Source organism: Dicentrarchus labrax, unplaced genomic scaffold (assembly GCF_905237075.1).
Source record: "Dicentrarchus labrax unplaced genomic scaffold, dlabrax2021, whole genome shotgun sequence".
Taxonomy (NCBI): domain Eukaryota; kingdom Metazoa; phylum Chordata; class Actinopteri; family Moronidae; genus Dicentrarchus; species Dicentrarchus labrax.
The window spans coordinates 34420151-34438925 of NW_026136711.1; the positions used below are offsets into that span (position 1 = coordinate 34420151).

Below are 18775 nucleotides of genomic sequence, written 5' to 3' on the forward strand. Positions count from 1 at the left end.
AAATACATATTTTTTGGGGGAGGAAATGACTGAATCCGATGTGTGTTCACAGTTAGAGGACAATGATATGCATTTAGCTTGTAGAACAAGGTGTGACTAAGCAGTCAGTGCAGGACACGTGAGGTGTGTTTGTGTGTGTGTGTGTGTGTGTGTGTGTGTGTGTGTGTGTGTGTGTGTGTGTGTGTGTGAGCAGACAGGACGTGGAGGATGACAGGAGTGTGTGTGAGGTTAGGCTCACAAACGGCTGAATACGTGAATTAGGACTCTGGGCTTCACACAAGGAACAGGGTGGTGTGGTTTTCATCCAGACGTCTACTTACTGACAGCGGAGATGGCCGCAGAGCGTTGGAGCTCCAGGCCTGAGTGCAGTTGGCTTGCCCGCCGCCAGGAGCCTGTCCTGGGGCAGGGGGCTGGGCTTGGCCCGGGGCAGGGGCTAGTGCTAAGGAAGCAACGCCGGGGCCTGGGGCTTGATTTGGGCCTGGACAAGGCTGAGGGCCCTGTGGTGTATGGGTGTGGAGGGAGGAGGTCCAGGAGAAACAATAGGGACCCGAAGGATGGAACAAAGAATTGTGGGAGATTGAAAGAGACGGTGAGGGAAGGAAGCAAGGAAAGGTCCGAGGTACAAGTAGAAAGAGGTACATCAGAGTCAGATTAAAGCAGCTACAAGGAGACGGGAAACAAGATAAACTAGAAGCAAATATAATCAAATGATGGGATTAGCTGTTTAAAGTCTCTACAAAGACACTAGTTGCAGTTACATTTCAGCTGTGGAAAAATGTGATCATTTAAACAAGGAAAGAACATCAATAATCGATCACCTTGCTTCTTTAAGAAAATACAATTAAAGATAATACCTAAAAACAAAACATTTGGAAGAATCTGTAGAATCTGTTGGTGTGTGTGTTCACCTGTGTGAAGATGAGGGTCTCTGAGTTGCGGCTGTCCAGGCTGAGGACGAAGCGGATGGACTGAAAGAGTTCCTGGATGCTGGTGCGAAACTGCTCCTCCTCCATACCGCAAGTGGCCCGAGAGTAGAGGATCCGAGACTGGACGATGAACTTGAACAGATACTCCAGAGCCTGATGGTCCACGTTTGTTTGTGTTCGAGAAACAGAGAAAGAAAGAAACAGGAGACAGAGTCAGAGATGGAAAATGGAAACAATATAACATACAGTAGCAATATTTTATTTACAACCCCAACTTCAGTATTTCTTGTATCATTTCATTCCAGAAAGACACAAAATTTAACTGAACAATTGAATGTATACCCAATAAATAAAATTTTGGAATCTAACTGTTTTTGTAACTTACTCATGGCTGTCAGCAGTTGGTGATTTGTTCATATTTAACAGTATATAGGCTACAATATTATAGAATTGAGTATTAAGTTTAGAGAATATTATAGATCCAAGACAAAACCGACAGAAGGGTGGGACTGAGAGAAGAAGGTGCAATTACACATCAGTCTGCTACTTCAGCACCACGGACAGCGCCGAGAATTTCAGGCTTTTAGAGCAGAGTTCGGGGCCATAGATTCTAACAAACCTCAGTCAGATAAAGGATCAATAAGTCAGGCAGACTAGACTAACATATTGAACTGAACAACCACTCTGCCCTTGCTCTCTCTTTACTACTGGGGGATAGAGAGGAGGGGGTGGCAGGTTAATAAGGGGGATAGCATCCGACCTCAAATCGCTATCGACTGTCAATAAAAGCAACTGCGCTGCTGCATGAGTTTTAGATATGCTGGATAATGTGTGTAGAAATACTTAGTGTGTAAGATTTAATAGCATCTATCAGTGTAGTTGTAGATTAAAACCCCCTCGATTCACCCTTCAGCTCCAAGCATGTGGGAGAAACTACAGTATGTATATTTATATATATTTATATTTTCAGGTGATTATACACTAATGAAAACATACCTATGCATAATAAATTCCATTTCTGCCAATAGATCCTCAGAGAGATCAATTATAAAGGGTGAAGTTAAGCTATCTGAAAACAGTTTAATATGCCTTTAGACACAGTAGATATTTGTGTAGTGTTTCACAGGATAAGAAGAGACATGGTCCTTCACTTCCCAAAAGGGTGAACAAGTTCATCGTTTTTAGACTGACAGATACAGACTAAAACAAATGGACTTGCGGACGTGACCACAGACAGGCTTGTAGAAGATGAATGAAAAAAAAAACTCTGATCTGAACCCGCAGCTGCAGCATGTGTCAAAACTATCCTCAATAATTCACACCGTCCACTTTCACATGACAGTGTGATCCATTTGAGACGGATGTTTGAGTCTGATGAATATTTTAACGTGCTGAGCAGCATTTGTTGGCTAAATGTGGAACATTCTGTACATCTGCCTGAGATGGTGCGTCTATTCTCAGCTCTACCTAGAACACTGATGCAATGGTGAATACATGCTGGTCAGCTTTTTGTTGGTAGACTGAGCAAGGACATGCCGTGGGAGGAATTAAAGTGTAAAAATGTTGATCAATTTTGATTCAGGACTTTTACATAAAACAGTTCAGATAAATAATTTAAGAGATTACGATCAGAATAACAACTAAAATCTCTGCATCTTCTTGTTTGTGAAAGCCAAAGGGAATTAAAAACAACTTTCTAGCAGAGCTAACCAGTGTTTTATTCAGCAAGTGGAGGTCAGGTGTTTGCCGTTTGCTTCTTTTCATGTCTCTACTCTCTTGCTTGCTCTGTCGAGGAGTTGCTAGGACCATAAATATTTTCCCACCCTTTGGCAGCCACAGTTTGTGCCCTAGGAGTGGAGGTCAAGTGTGCATGTTTGAATGGATGAATATGTGGTTTGTCTGTAGGTGGTCGCAGCTATTGCAAATTCATGCTTCTTTACTAAATGAACCATATAAACCAATGGTTCCCAACCTTTTTCCTTAATGGAGCCCTTTTCCAGTGACATATTTTATAGGTATTTCAAATTCTATATAACAATAACGGCAGGCAGTTTGTGTAAAATGAGGGGATTCGCATGAACATCGATCAGAGATGAGTTTTCCTGATATTTTCAGCCACTTTTCGTACAGTTATCTGTCATTTTAATACATTTTTTAACAATCATATTGATTATTCTTTTTTTCTTCTCATTGTTCTATTTGCTCTTTTCTTTATTTTAAAAATAGTTCTCTAACACTTAAAATCAAGAAAGCCTCGCAACCTTCCATTAAGCTTTGATGACACCTGGTTTGGGTCAGGACCTTCTGGTTGGGAACCAATAATATAAAGTAATGCTGGAAGCTCCATATTTGCATAAAGTGAACTGCATAAAAAGCAAAATACAAACAGTAACAATGCCACTGACTTGACTAACTGATCTCATATGTAGTTTCTTGGCAGCCTGAGGTTGTATAAAGTAAAGTGCAATATAGATGTAAGTATTAAACAAAAGTGGTATAGTTAGTTATGTACACACAGCATGTTTTAACCAGCAGCCTTGAGTGGGAACAGCTCCTGTTGATGCTGTTGTTTAAAATATTCAAACACTCTTTAGACGAGTCACAAGCTGCTTTGAGGAGGTTTGTTTGGACACACAGTGTCAGTCAGTGGTTCTTACCCTCATTGCTTCCTGTATGTGGTCCTGTCTGACCACCTCTGCAGAGCGGTCCATGTACCACTTCAGACAGCGGATCAGCTCTCTGAAACGCAACAGTAAACAGTGCTCGATTATGACATTTGAGCATCTGAGCCACACAGCAGGGTTTTCCTTTTACACAAGACATAGAGCACAATATCTGGACCACACACACACACACACACACACACACACTTGCATACCTTTTAAAGAGAGCATATAAGAGTCTAGTCTGTCTGTGCATTGACGAGTAAACCAGCCTGTAAGGTTACACTCAGGGAATCAGTCAGTCAGAGTTAAAAACTCACTTATAAGCCAACGCTCCTGCAAAGTGCTTCTGGATGTATGTGTCCATCACCGGCCTGAAGTGGTAATATTTACTGTCCCTGAGTAGGTTTATAATAAACACCTGAGAAACACAGAGAGAGAGAGAGAGAGACAGAAAGAGACAATCAGAGAGAGAGAGAAAGAGAGAGAGAGCTGTTACAGTGTCTCTCACTTGCTTTAACACATTTGTCCAAAGTTACATTTTCACAACTGAAAGTCTCTGGCCATATTGACACTTTTTGTTTGCAAAAAGCCAGAGATCAAGTTTTTTTAGCCCCCAGTCTGATCCGAGTCAATTCATACTGAGTCGCGAGCTGATACTATTTTTTTTCTTTACACAATAAAGTGTAAAAATAACAAACCCCCTGTATCTAATCTGTAGTCTATTGTCTGTAGGGAAGTTTCTCTCTCCAGTGTTGGTGCCTCGGTGCAGCCTTTGTTACCTGAATGAACTGTGAACTCTTATTGGCTTCTTGTTAAAAACTGTAAAATAATAATACATGAATGGCACACATTGTACATAAACATGAAATTTTGATAGCCTTGATCAGATTGTATGTCTGTACCTACTTACGTACAGTGGGTTAACCACCAATCCATCAGTCAGATTTACCCATAATGAGCCAGATCATGATTTTGAAGTGTGATGTTTCCTTGAGGCAAAGTTTCCAATATGCTGCAGTTTGTCATGTCTGTTACTGGAGAGACTTTAACAGCAACTCAACTTTTTGTTTTCTGTAGTACTTTTTTTATTATTATTCAGGCCCCCAGAAAGTACAGAACTATGAATACCAGTATTCAGCTTCCCTTCTTTCTTTATGTTTTTTTTGCACATACTTACCAATGACTGGAACACCAGCGGTCCATATTTGTCAGTGTTGTCATCCAAGATGGAGAATAATGTGTCCAGAATGTCTTGGAGAAACTGTCAAACCCACAGACACACAGACAAACAGACACACACACACACACACACACACACACACACACACACACACACACACACACACACACACTCAGAGATTACATTTATGTACTGTTGATTCAGGTATGACTGATAAAGATAAGCTTAGAAGAAAGGAATGACAAACAATCCTGTAAGCGGCTTCCGGTTTACACTGTGGTGTTGACAGACGTAGGTCTAGTTTAGTTTTACTTGAACTCACGGCATATTCAGTTTTAGGGGTGGCTACCAACATGATACAAACTCAACGTCCTCTCCTTTGTCTGAGACACTGGACGCCTGCTGCCTTTTCTAGCTGATTTGTCTAAATAAGAGTTCAGCTAAATGCTGTGCACATCATGTAATGCACATTAATAAAAGTGGCTGCTTATTTGTACAAAAATGCAAATGATTCAGAAACGACAAAAAAAACCCCAGAAAACTCGCTTTCTTCTGTCATATTTCAAATGAAATATCTCACATGTATTAGTTATTTGTTACAGAATACTTATTCTTCTGACTAAACCTCACCTTTACTATCTCCTCTCCACTGACGTGCCGTAGCCGACCGAGAATGTCCATGACCCGGTCCGGATGGGCTTTCCACTTAAGCAGGGCCAGGAGGTCCACTGGAAGACAGCAACAATGTCAACTACCAGCAAAGACACAAGCTAAAATGTGGCATGACATGGTGAATATATAAGTGGAGACAGAATCATTGGCTTTAACAGAGCTAGATCTTTACTCGCTTCTTAGCTGAACAATGGGACATATGTAGGCTTTTCTTGTCCTTATTGCTGGTGTTTGAAATGTAAAGTATTGTAGCTTCGCCATAGCAACCATGACAATAACTCCACTGTTATCCAAGATGCATATTTGAGCATTTACATTATCCATGAGTGCTCTGCATGCATCCACCCCTGAATAAACATCAGGCTTTAAGTCTTTTCACACTGGCAGTCTCTGGAGAGAGAAAAATAATCAGTGGAGTACCGTTCTGAGTGAGCTTCGTGGAGGAGAGCTGTGTGGAGATCCAGAACGTCTCCTTGGTGCTGCGCTGGAAGATGAGGCTGGATGGGATGCTGGGACAGCTGTTGAAGTCTTCCTTACAGCAGGGCAGGCCCAGGTAGAGGGCATGGTTACTGAAGGTTGTGTTCTCATCACACTGAGGTCAAGAGGAGGAAAATAAATATCAGGAAGAAATGTGGCTTTTAAACATTGCTGACAACCGTAAAAATCCATCTATCTTCTGCTAGGACGAAAGGGGGTGAGTCACTTTGTCTGCGATCAGTAGCAAGACAACAGGAAGTGAGTAAACAGACATAAAGATGTGTGTCTTTGAGTCAGTTCACTCCCTTCCTATAGTTCCTGCTCTTCCTGTACTTCCTGCAGGAAAGCAACAATCATGCCTCACCTTGTAAACATAGAGTTCATGGCTCTCGTCTGAGAGAGTGGTTCCATCCTCCCTCATCAGAGGAGTGAAAGCGAAACCAAAAAGCTTCTTCTCTCCTTTGTCCTTTGCTGTAGAGTGCAAACAAGAGTGAGAGAGACAAAGACACACAATCAGAGTGAAAGATACACAGAAGAAGTTTAGAGTGAGGTTACCCTGACTTTTTGTTTCCTTTGCATGACTTGGTAAATAAGGTGTGAATTTTGGACATGTAAGCAGATGGAAACAACAGGAAATCAGATGAATGATAACAAACATATCAGCTATTTGGTTGACCTTGTACTGCAGTTAACATAAATAAAACTACTTCAGGAACATATTGTTTATGTCTCTGCACAGATGTAATTCGTAAGTCCTGCTTCAATGAGTAGCTGAATAATGAGTAGTAATTTCAAGTCAAGCAAAGAAGTGCATCAATCTCACACTGTTAATCTAATGACATAGCACTGACACCACTGACATAATTCATGTATTGGCCAACTCTGAGTAACAAAAGTTTTCATTAAACTCCAGCATACCCACAAACACTACTAATAACAGAGAGTTACTCACTGGAGCAGTGTCTGAACTCGAAGCGTAGGTGGGACCCTCTGAAGCGGTCGATGGGAATCGGCAGTTTGATCACTTCACTCCATCGAGGGCTGTTGTTATGGTAGAGCACGAAGGAGCGGTGCTCCGGCACGCTGGGCTCACCTGAACCCAGACTGATGCAGTCCTGCAGAGGGAGGCAGAGAGACACACAGAGAGAGGGATGTGAACATCCAGCCCTGAGGAAAACTTCATCACACAGTGTTTGTTTCACACATACATTAACTGTCTCTGATAGGAATACATGTTCATCTTATGTCTGCCACTATAACATTTTGCACTGTTTAATTAAAGGACAATTTATTAACACCAAAAAGAGAGGCAGCTGGGATTCTTCAAGTTGAATAAGAGAAAATTGTCTATATGGGAAAATACAGAAGAGGTTGGTTATAAATTTATACAAATAGTTTGATTTGGTGCAGAAGACTTGTCTGGTGTTTTATGCTACTTAGCAAGTAAATGCATCTGTAATCATTATCGTTTATGTCAAGGAAGTCATTAAATGATGTTTCAGGCAAATCTTTATTTTAAGATACGTCAATTAGTAACTGCCTGTCAGCTTGTGGATACTGTGGAATAAGTTGGCAGTAGCAATGAACGGCTGTCCTCCATGTGGCTGCGCTGCTTATGACATAACAGTAAGGACGGGAAACTCCCTTCAACTGACTGCAGAGCATGATTAAATCAGCTGAATGCTCGATGTACTAATGTTCTGTATATGTATGTAAATGGTTCATTAGAGGTTGTTATTAGATTACAACTCTTATACAGATGATTTTCACTCCCTGAGAAGATAGTTTGGCTGGTAACTGTTACAAAATGGGAACGAGGTAATGGATTTAACACTGACAGAAAGCTAAAATGGCAGCGGACACCACTGATGATTCCTCGAGTTTCCTGACATATGCTTTGTGAGTTATTTCAAGAACTGACCTAACCAGTCACTGGAATTAGATTTGCCCATATGGGTACTGATGTTTAACTTCATGTCTCCTCTGTAAATGTGAACAGGAACTGGACCAGATGAATCAGTGAAGCTTGAAGTGTACTGAGGGTTTATAATGAGGTTCTATATATGGCAGCACTGCATCCGTACCTTTAGGATCTCTCCATCAGCATATAGCACGTAGACAGTGACTTCAATGTTCTTCTGAACGCTCTTCCCTCCTCTCTCAAAGTCCCCTCGCTCCAGGGTCAGGTACAGGTCGTTACGGATGTCACCTGGGACCGGGATGGACACATAAATCTTACAGTTAGTTCCACATTACACCTGAGAAATGTTATGACTCAATCTAGTCCACTCTTCTTCTATGTGTAATATTCATGGCTTTTGGCAGTTCTTTTCATATACAAATAACCAGTTGACAAAAATGTACCCACATACCAGTGATATTTGCAGTGGGTGCAAACATTCGCCTGCTAACCATACGCATATGTTTGGTCTTGTCAAACTCTCAACCCTGAACCTCTCACGGCTTTATTTGGAGTCCCACCACTTGCGACATCCAATTTCCCTTTGATGAAAGGGGCGTGTTCTGGCATTTACAACTCTATTAGCTAGACGCCTCATTTTATTGAGGTGGAATCACGCTCGTCCTCTCTCCCACAACAGTGCGAGAGGCTCAAGGAGATCCTGAACCACATCAAACTTGAAAAGAATAGATTTTCACTTAAAGACTAAAGCCTCTCCCATTATTATCTATTTATGTATTATGTATTTAATTTTGATGATTTATTATTGCTGACCACAATACCGGTGTAAAAACAATTAAACGTTTTTAGAAGAGGGTAACACTTCCTATTAAGGTTACACATATTCACCATTTACTAGTTGCTTATTAGCATGCATATTGGTAGCATATTGACTCTTTATTAGTCATTATAAAGCACTTATTAATGCCTTACTCTGCATGAACACAGTCTACAACTACTTACACATTAGTGTTCATAAATATTATTCTTTGCTCAGTAAGACTTTGAACTATTTAACTTGTATTTAACTTGAATTGAAATCGTTTACATTTATTTTTACATTATCATTAACTTAACTGAAAAGAGAAATGTTATGATGCTAAAATCTGAATATAAGAAAGACAAACACATACACAGATTGCTGAAAGATTAAAAAACATCCAGATGCACAAATATGCAGCCTCCCACACAGCTTGCATTGTGTAACTTATATCACTGGATATTCTCTGTACAAACACACATACATTATGTCCACAAACACATATTTCTCACACACATTTAAAGCTGAATACCTCTGACACACACAAGACTGATGACCTGTGTTAACGTGTGTGGAGTCATTTATCATGTCAGCTTGTCCTTATAGAGGAGATGCCACCCTTAATGTATCAAGATGGGAGTTAAATACTCACTCCATCACTGCCCGAGGGGAGGCTATACGTGTCTGTGTGTGTGTGTGTGACATGCATGGTTAATGTATGTGAGAGAGATCTGAAAGACATATGGTGTATGTGTGTGTAGGTGTTTCCTCGTCGGTCCATTTTGGAGGGCGGTTTGAGGGTAAACGTTAATCTCTTTGGTCATTAAAAAAGGATTTCTCTCTTGTGTTTTCTACCATTATCAGTTACCAGAGCATTATTAGTCACATGGTATGGTCAAGTTATAATTGGACAGCTGTTGACAGTGAGATGGATTATCCAGAGTAACCAGGACATTATGTATGATCAAATAAGTCCCATTTATCTCCATTATATTGGGCTTGCATTAGACGTTTCAGAGCCAGATAAAAACAACTCTATACACGGCCTGACACCACAAGGGAAGGTGAGAAATAGTTTTGTGTGTTTTGGGGGATCGAACCTTTTAACACATGTGGACCAAATATGTAAGACTCCCTTTGGTACTCGAGCATGTGGCACTTTTTGAATGCTTGTTTGTACACTGACACAGCATTGTCTGTGTGACAGGATTCTCATCAGTCTCTGTTTATACTACATTCAATATGTAGCTGCTGGCTATGTCCTCTGAACATGTACAGAGGTCATTAAAAAGGGTGAAACAGAAAATACAGAGAGAAGAGAAAGAAGAAAAACTGAAGCTTTTTGTTGGTCAGCGTAGTTAGAAGCAATATTACCTCATAAAAAGTCAAATTACTTTTAGCAAGAGGAGCACTCTGACTAGGGGTGGGTGATATGGCCCTAAAATAATACCCCAGTATTTCAGGGTATTTCTGTGATGATACTCTCGACGATATAACAAAACACTGAGAAATAGTTCTGTTCAGCTCTCCTCAGTGCTTCTTCTTGTGGTGGTGAAATAAGTTTGTTGTATTTTCCCTTCTGTTGTTACAGTCTTCTTGCACTTCTTACACATTACCGTGGTCTGTTGTACATCTGATCTTTTGCAAACAAACCACTTTCCACACTCAAGTAGTTCCTCTTTTTGGTGCTAACACTTCCACTGTGGAGCCGGGTGCCATGCAGTCTTGTATTTAAAGAACTGACAAACTAAAGTGCTCTGACACCTCTTCTCAGCGTCATTTAGACCTCCTAAATCTGTGTAAGACATAACTGCTGGTTCTCTGTAACAGCTCGTGTGTTACTGAACAACAACTGGAGAGAGCAGTTCTGTTAACAGTGGACACAGACACTAAACTGATGCTTTACATGTAAATTCAGCCAGGACCTCAGTATGATATACGGCCTCATTCCCCCGACGCTGCAGCATCCACACACCCCCACACACACACCCACACACACACACACACACACACACACACACACACACACACACACACACACACACACACACACACACCTCTCTGGTAGATGAAATGTTCCAGGGTCTTAATCAGGTTGCAGCCAATTGGAAACATGGACGTTAATCTCCTTTCTAAATAGGAATACAAATTTTCTCTCAAACATAAACATAAAGTAAAAAATGTAAATACTCTGTAACAGGAAACCATTTTCCCTCTCTGGTTAATGGAATTAAAAATTACATCTCTATTAGTTCTTACAGTGGGAACAGAAAAGCTGTCAAAAGTTAAGGGTCTGTTGGTGATCTATTTAAAGGCCTAGAGGCTTTACTTTATTGTTGTTGGTGGTTTGCAAATCTGCTGGTACTTTCTTAGATGTGTAGTGTTGTACTAGTGATGTGTAATTCAGGAACAAACCAACGAGTCTGTTCCCATCTGAGAGATTTTTTATATTTTTTAATTCTTTTCTTATCAATTAATTGAAGACAGAATAATATAAAATCATATGTACCTATTTGTTAAATGCAATCCAGAAACGTCTGACTTTGGCAATTACATTAAGACCCAAGCATGGTGAGACTTGTTTTTACGTTGTTTATAGGTCCAGTGTGTGTAGCATTCAGGAGGATCTACTGGCAGGAATTCATACGTATGTTTTCATTAATGAATATAGGAATAGTTGTGTTTTAGTTACCTTAGAATTAGTTATTTTTATCTATAGATGCCACAGGTTGTCCTCCATGTTTCTAGCCCAGAACGGACAAACCAAATACTGGCTCTAGATAGGGCCTTAAGCATTTTCTGCAAGATTCACAGACACAATAGTTTCTCCCTAATGGTTGGAAGGCGAGCGGTATTCAGTTGGGTGCAATCTGCAACTTCACCACTAGATGCCACTAAATGCTACACACTGGTCTGTCAATTGTATTAATAACAGTAACATTTAATAACATTTCCAATAAACAAATAAAGGCAATGTAATAGTAAATACTTCAGATGCAGATATACCTGAAGAAACAACCAGTTTAAAGGTGATTTGTGGTATTTTTATAACCAGGGAGAAAATAGTTGATGGGAATTTGATTAATGAATTATCATTTAAAGGCACAGCTACAGTAACTAATATGTGTGTGTGAAGGTCCATCTCATTAATCCAGGTACTTGAAGAGATGAATGAATAATCCAGTATACTCTGTCATATTCACTGATCCAAAAGGCCTTTCTAGTTCTGAACTGAAACTTCTTCAAGTGTACAATGTAGACTGTACAATATATTTAATGCTATCTAATAATATAAACGATATATATAAAACCCATTTGCTGACTGGACACCTTTACTTTAAGGTGCAGTCAGTGAATATTACAGTTCATAGAGAGTCATTGGAAGCAAACACACTTCCAATTCTTCCCCATACCATAAATGAATGAACTGAACTGGACACCTCTTTGTGCCGTGACATGTGTACACACACATTTGTACATGTGGCTGACTCACCTGGCATGATGACATCAGGGAAGCCCAGTTTGCGAGTGATGGCCACCCCCCTGCTGAAAATGAGCGGGTTCTCTCTGCGGACCTGCTCCATGTCTCCCCTCAGCAGCTGCAGAGAGATGATCAGACCTGCAGGGAGAAGTAGAGAAGGAAGGAAGAGAGAGCAATGAGTAGGTTGACAAGCAAAAGAAGAGAAAGAGAGATTGTAGAGAGAAGTAAGGATGTAACCGGTGGAGAGGAGAGCAGTATGCAGGTAGAGGTGATGGGGGAATAAACTGAAACAAGCTAAACCTCATACCCACATTTAATAGCCTGGTTACTGGTTCAGGTTTCTCAGATAACACTGTTTTTTTCTGCCAGTACTGTGTTTATGTTTCTATGTTGTATCAGAAACCTCTGAAGTGATGTGAGCTCTTAAACTGAAGGCACAGTGAGTACTGGAGCTATGCGGCTGCAAAGAAAAGCACATCTTCATTTTCTATGGCAAAATATCTAAGTGTATGATGACTACGGTTTCTCAAGAGGGACGTTAAATGAATGAAAATAACCAAAATGTAAGTGTGTGAGTGCGTCTCCAACCTCCTTCAATAAGGACTACAGCTACATTTCTAAAAGATAAACTTTTGGGGACGCCGGAGTTCACAGGAGGCTGAGATTCCCTGCAGTGACACTAATTAAGATGATTTTCCAGCTGATGTCAAGTGATGACATGCATGTGTCAGTCACAGTGCGCGCCGCTCTCCAAACTGGACAAGTCGCTCCTGGGAGGTTTGTGTGTTTGTTTTGTAACTGACTTTATGAGTTCTTCTGAGTTCATGTGTCTAACTAAGTTTATTGGTGTCTAGAAAACTGTTGAGTGTTTTGTGTGTCTGTGTGAGTGATGCTCTGTCCTTACTTATGCAGTAACATGAGTCACTAATGCAGCTGGACAAACATCTGTGCTATAACAGAGGTAACAAGGTGACTTACAGAAGCCAAATATGGAAAAGGCAGAGAGCAAAGACATGCAGACTGTTGTTAATGTTACCACAGAGAAAACAGCTGATAGCATTCGGATTAATTGATTTGGTTGGTGAGTTGGTGATTGTTGTTGTAAGTAAGTAATGATGTTACAATGATATAGGTAAAATTACTGTGGAGAGGGGTGGCGAGTGATATTACGGCTGTTTGTGGTTAAACTAAAGGTCTATCTCTGTAGGGATCCTTTCCATAATGCTGTCAGACACTGACAATGACAACCTGAGTCTGTCAGTGGCAGAAACTACTACTGTTAGTGGAACAAACAACTACAACTGTTAGTGGACGGACATTGTCACAGCCCATTTGTTACTGAGCATTAGCTAACTTTGAGATGCTGGTGCTCTAATACCATCTAGTGGCAAGTGAATTTTGTACATATAACCTTTAAAATATTATTACAGAGTGGGTTATTTCTGTGCTATGTCTGTTTCTATGTACTTATCATTCTAAAACACACACATTTGATCAAGTTTGGGTTTGCTGTTTGTTTGTTTTCTAGCACAGAGATCATTGATCTGCACACTCGTACACTGACACTAAATTTCCACTAACTTGTCAGTCATGCTCGAGATAAACTCACACACAGACACACAGACACACACACACACACACACACACACACACACACACACACACACACACACACACACACACACACACACACACACACACACACACACACACACACACACACACACACACACACACACACACACACACAGACAAACACACACACACACACACACACAGACACACACACACACAGACACACACAGCACACACACACACACACAGACACACAGACACACACACACACACACACACACAGACACACAGACACACACACACACACACAGACACACAGACACACAGACACACACACACACACACACACACACAGACAAACAGACACACACACAGACACACACACACACACACACACACAGACACACACACACACACACACACACACACACAGACACACAGACACACAGACACACACACACACACAGACACACAGACACACAGACACACACACACACACACACACACACACACACACACACACACACACACACACACACACACGCTCTGTCCTTCCTACCGTAGTTGGTGCTGGGAGCTGTGTATTTGGTGCTGGACTTCCGGATGATGTTCTCGTGGATCTGGTACCATTCGTTCTCATTGTTACACCTGGAGAACAACAACAAACCTCAGGTCTTATGAAGCGGAAAAATATTTTGTGACTAACCCTGACAATAGCACACATTGACAATAGAAATAAGAAAATCTTGGAGAGGGTTAGTTAAGAACATAACTCAAATGTTCTGCATAAGAAATAGTAGACCCACTAGTTGTTATTATTTACACAAATAACATAACAAAAAAGTATTAAAAGGCTGATTTATGCTTCATGTAGAGAAGATTGCAACAAAGTGTATACAGTTAATATTATATAATTGGAGCTAAAACAGAATATGAGCCCTACTGGAGTCAAACAGAAGGGCTAGCTGGACTTTGAAGCAGCACAGAAGATGGCACCAGTAGGAGCAGAGCTACCGGCTGATTGCAGTTATTATTGTTTTGTTTCTGGCTGAATCGTCGTATGGTGTCAGTAACATTTTATCGTTTTCAGTCACATCGACATCACAAGAAGCTTGAGAAGCAGGCTGCCCGAGGTACACTGAGAGGATGTGTAACCACCCATGAAGCATGAAGCATCCTCAGGAGTTCAGCTAAGGTTGCTGCGAGGCACCAAAACACACACACACACACACACACACACACACACACACACACACACACACACAGTCACAGTTACATCATGTGGTGACTGTGAGAACTGTGGGGCTCCTGCAGGCAAGTCTTCAGAAGTTTCAGCCGAGGGGGATTCCCTAATGTCTGCCATCAACTGTGTGTGTGTGTGTGTGTGTGTGTGTGTGTGTGTGTGTGTGTGTGACAAGAATGTGCTGATGGCATTATAAGACTGCAGAGACGACTCTGTGACAAAATCGAGAAGTGGCTGTCTGTAGCTTATGGGGACTCTCTCTCTCTCTCTCTCTCTCTCTCTCTCTCTCTCTCTCTCTCTCTCTCTCTCTCTCTCTCTCCTTCCTCTCCTTTACATAATGAAAGAGAGAAAATAAGAGGGTGAAGTGTTACATGAGGTAAAGAGTACAGAGACAAAGGGAAGAGAGAGAGGAAAAGGTCAGAAGAATGAAAGTAAAGATATGATGAAAAGATTGTGTATGCCACCCTCTTTATTGTCTCTTATCTTTAACCTTCAGCCCATTCTCTCTCTGACCTTTCTCTCACGTTCATTTTGAACAAGTCTCACTCCAAACTACTTTTCTGCTCTGCCCCAAAAGGTTCAGTTATAAGATCTTCTTCTAATAAGAAAATGTTCTCATGGAGCCCTGTGTGTGTGTGTGTGTGTGTGTGTGTGTGTGTGTGTGTGTGTGTGTGTGTGTGTGTGTGTGTGTCTGTTTATGAGGTCAGGTTAAAAGGTACAGTTGTGAAGCTCCCAACTAGAAGTCTGACCCTCACATTTGTGCTTTCACCCTGTGATCTATAAATGAATGGAGCTATGATTTTATGAACCCATTTCGCTGCGAGTTCTTGATCCCAGAGCTACGTTTAATGTCTGGTTCAGCTGCTGGTAGTGCTAAAGTATTATATTCATTTTCATGCGGTGACTCAGTTCATCGTTCAGCTTTGTATAAAATCGGTTTTAATCAGCAGATCTTCAGACGGAGTATAAACGAGGCAAAAAAGAGTTTCAGAAGTCAGAAGGTAGCCAGGTTATAAGTAAACTTTCAGCATTTTAGTTACTATATGGAGAACTAGCAGTAGATATACTACAATATAAGGTAAAAAAAGACAATCAAGTAAAGAAAAAAAACAGTGTAATATCTTATGTTATAAAATTAGCATTTTGGATGAATTTTAAGCGGGTTATTTCTTGTGAATATTGATCAGATATTATTTTTCTTTTGGGAACTTTCAATAAATTAAAAGATCTATCTGTATTATGTATTTTAAAAATCAAACATTTAACATTCATACACATCTAATAGGCTTAATAAGACCCCTAGTGATGGTTGGGACCCTCAGGTTGGGAACCAGGGGTGTAAATTACTTTATTTTCAGCATATTTATTTTACTGTTTGTGTTTGTGTGTGCAACCACTTACGTGTAGACTTTCAGGACAAAATCTTTCTCCTCTTTGAGTTCTGAGATGGTCTGCAGCACATCGCTCATGGCGAGGACTGCACAGCCGTACGGTCGGCGGTACTGAACGTGCGGAGGGCCTTTCTTACTGTCATTCAACAGCATGCGACCTGGAACAGGAAGAGTGTGTGTGTTATATAGTGAGAAATATTGGACATAGACTAGGACCAAATTCATTCAGCAGCACACAAATGAGTTGGAAGTAAACAATTACAAATAAGGAGAACAGATTTAAAAAGCTGGAATCATAAACTGTGTATATATATTTTTTACATGAATGAATGAATGATGGTTACTGTGAGGTTTCCTTACTTTATTAATTATTAATCACAGTCTAGTGTAGAAGAAGTACTCAAAAATGACCCGTGGACTACAGTCTCAACCAAAACTCTTTTATTTCAGGATTGTATGACATTGTGTAGATGTTGCCTCCTGTATGTCACACTGTATATCTTAATCACTCCAGTCTTACCTGTTCTGATGACCTGGGAGATGATGTAGAGATCTCGCTTCATGTCTTTGTTGCTCAGGTCCTGCAGAGCCCAAGAGACAGACAGAAATCACAAGAACTGAAAATGTAAGTTCAAACACGGCGCTGATTCCTGCTCTATGACATTAATCACACTGCAGAGAGAAGAGAAGGAGAAGCAGCAAACATCAAGATTAATGTTCAAACCTACAGTGTATAAACGCACGACTGGAGAGTCCTCTGGAATTCCCATCTTCATCTTTTGCCTACTTTTTTCAAATTTATATTATTTCTTGGGGCATTTCATGTTTTTTTAGAACACACGGTTCATGGTTGACATCTTAACCCCTAAACCACATGGGTTTCCAAACAGATTTATAGTGCCTTGTTTGTTGTTGCCTTTTAACATTGTTTCCTGTATTGTTATCTGTCTGCTTAACGAGTGAATCAACCTCAAACCGGGTGTGTGTCTTGAATTAAATGTGCTGTATTAATCAAACATTATTGTCTTAAATGGGGTTTCTATTTTCTGAAGCACTCATACTAATGCTTGAGGAAACCTGAGGAGCTTTTATCTAAAGAGCCTCACATTAACAGCAATGAAAATATGTTTGTCGAGGCTGAACCCTCCTGATTGTGACTGAAGCTGTTTCCTCTCCACGCTGATTCTACATCAGAGCAATAGGGGGCAATGCATCCTTACATTTATTCTATTCATTCATCCCAGTTCTACAAATGTACTCTCCTTAAACTAACTTTAAGCATGTTTTATATTTGTATGTTTGTATGTATGTATGTGTGTGTGTGTGTGTGTGTGTGTGTGTTACCGTAAAGAGGGCACACAGCCTGTCCACCTTCTCTGGATTCTTTGGTCCTCCGTTCTTGTTCAGTCTCACCATGAACTTCTCACTGAAATACACAAATAGAACAACGGCTGCCTTTAACTGTAGAACAAAGCTTGGATATCTGTGAACGCAGGACTCACAGGTCCAAGTCCAAGATTCAGTTTCTATGTCCCAAATCTTCTAGTTAGTTTTCTGTGAGAAACTATAGATATTTCCAATTTATAATAATTATAATTCAGCTTATCAACCAAATATCATTATAGTAATCTTAGAAATCATTGTGATCTCATCTGCATTAGAAATGCAATGATTAGTTGATTAATCCATTAGTTATCAACAATCAAATTGATTGCCAACTATCTTTATAATTGATTGGTCTTTCTTTTTTAAGAAAAATAACCTTCTGATTTCAGCTTCTCAAATGAAAATATTTTTTGGTTTCTTTAGTCCTCTACGACAGTAAACTGAATATCAACAGACAGGATGTCAGCTTGAGATTTGGGAGACAGTGATCCACATTTCACACCATTTTCCTACATTTATGGACCGAAAAACGAATTGATTAATCAAGAAAATCATTATGAGATAATAATAATTAGCTGCAGCCCCATATCCTGCCCAGCCTGACTCCAAGGTTTAGAAACTTGGCTCCAACCACTTTCACCCCTGGTGCCCCCACTGAATCTCTTTAGGGGTTTTCTGAAAGAGATAAAAATTCTTTTAGATTTCTCCTCATGTCTCCTCTCTTCTCCCCCTTGAGTACCGTCAGTGAGCAAACTCTAAAGCAGCGTGTCTCAGCCTTTTTCGCTTCAGGGAACAGCAAAATATTGTCTGCTGGTGTCAGCGACTCTGTTCTTTAACCCCTATTTATCCAGAGGAATATGACTAAGCTGACATGCTTTCATTCAATAATGGTGTGCTTGATATTAATACAGCTAAGCCTCAGACGCATTATAAGATTCCTCCCATCATAAGTGACTGAACACTGTGAGTGGCACACACTAATCCAATAATCCACTGATATTTGCTGATTTTCAGTCTCTTTGATGCACACACAACAACACCTGGTTTTGAAGAAGATG

The 18775-nt window shown here is 40.4% G+C and overlaps 1 protein-coding gene across 10 annotated transcripts in view; it reads right to left on the bottom strand.

Moving 5' to 3' along the window:
- Positions 1–18775, bottom strand: part of LOC127371735 (dedicator of cytokinesis protein 3-like) — a 195470-nt gene that overhangs the window by 26191 nt on the left and 150504 nt on the right. For 5 of the 10 annotated variants that reach the window (XM_051414720.1, XM_051414717.1, XM_051414718.1 and 2 more), the window contains 15 exons: positions 17676–17757; positions 16852–16912; positions 16342–16489; positions 14257–14345; positions 12135–12260; positions 8006–8130; positions 6874–7036; positions 6286–6392; positions 5865–6036; positions 5403–5500; positions 4770–4853; positions 3910–4010; positions 3584–3665; positions 909–1079; positions 321–497 (listed from right to left, as the gene is read on the bottom strand). In XM_051414720.1, coding sequence (XP_051270680.1) covers positions 321–497; positions 909–1079; positions 3584–3665; positions 3910–4010; positions 4770–4853; positions 5403–5500; positions 5865–6036; positions 6286–6392; positions 6874–7036; positions 8006–8130; positions 12135–12260; positions 14257–14345; positions 16342–16489; positions 16852–16912; positions 17676–17757 — 1786 coding nt within the window. The remainder of the gene's footprint in view (positions 1–320; positions 498–908; positions 1080–3583; positions 3666–3909; positions 4011–4769; positions 4854–5402; positions 5501–5864; positions 6037–6285; positions 6393–6873; positions 7037–8005; positions 8131–12134; positions 12261–14256; positions 14346–16341; positions 16490–16851; positions 16913–17675; positions 17758–18775) is intronic. The other 5 variants (XM_051414727.1, XM_051414723.1, XM_051414722.1 and 2 more) reach the window with 1 other exon arrangement.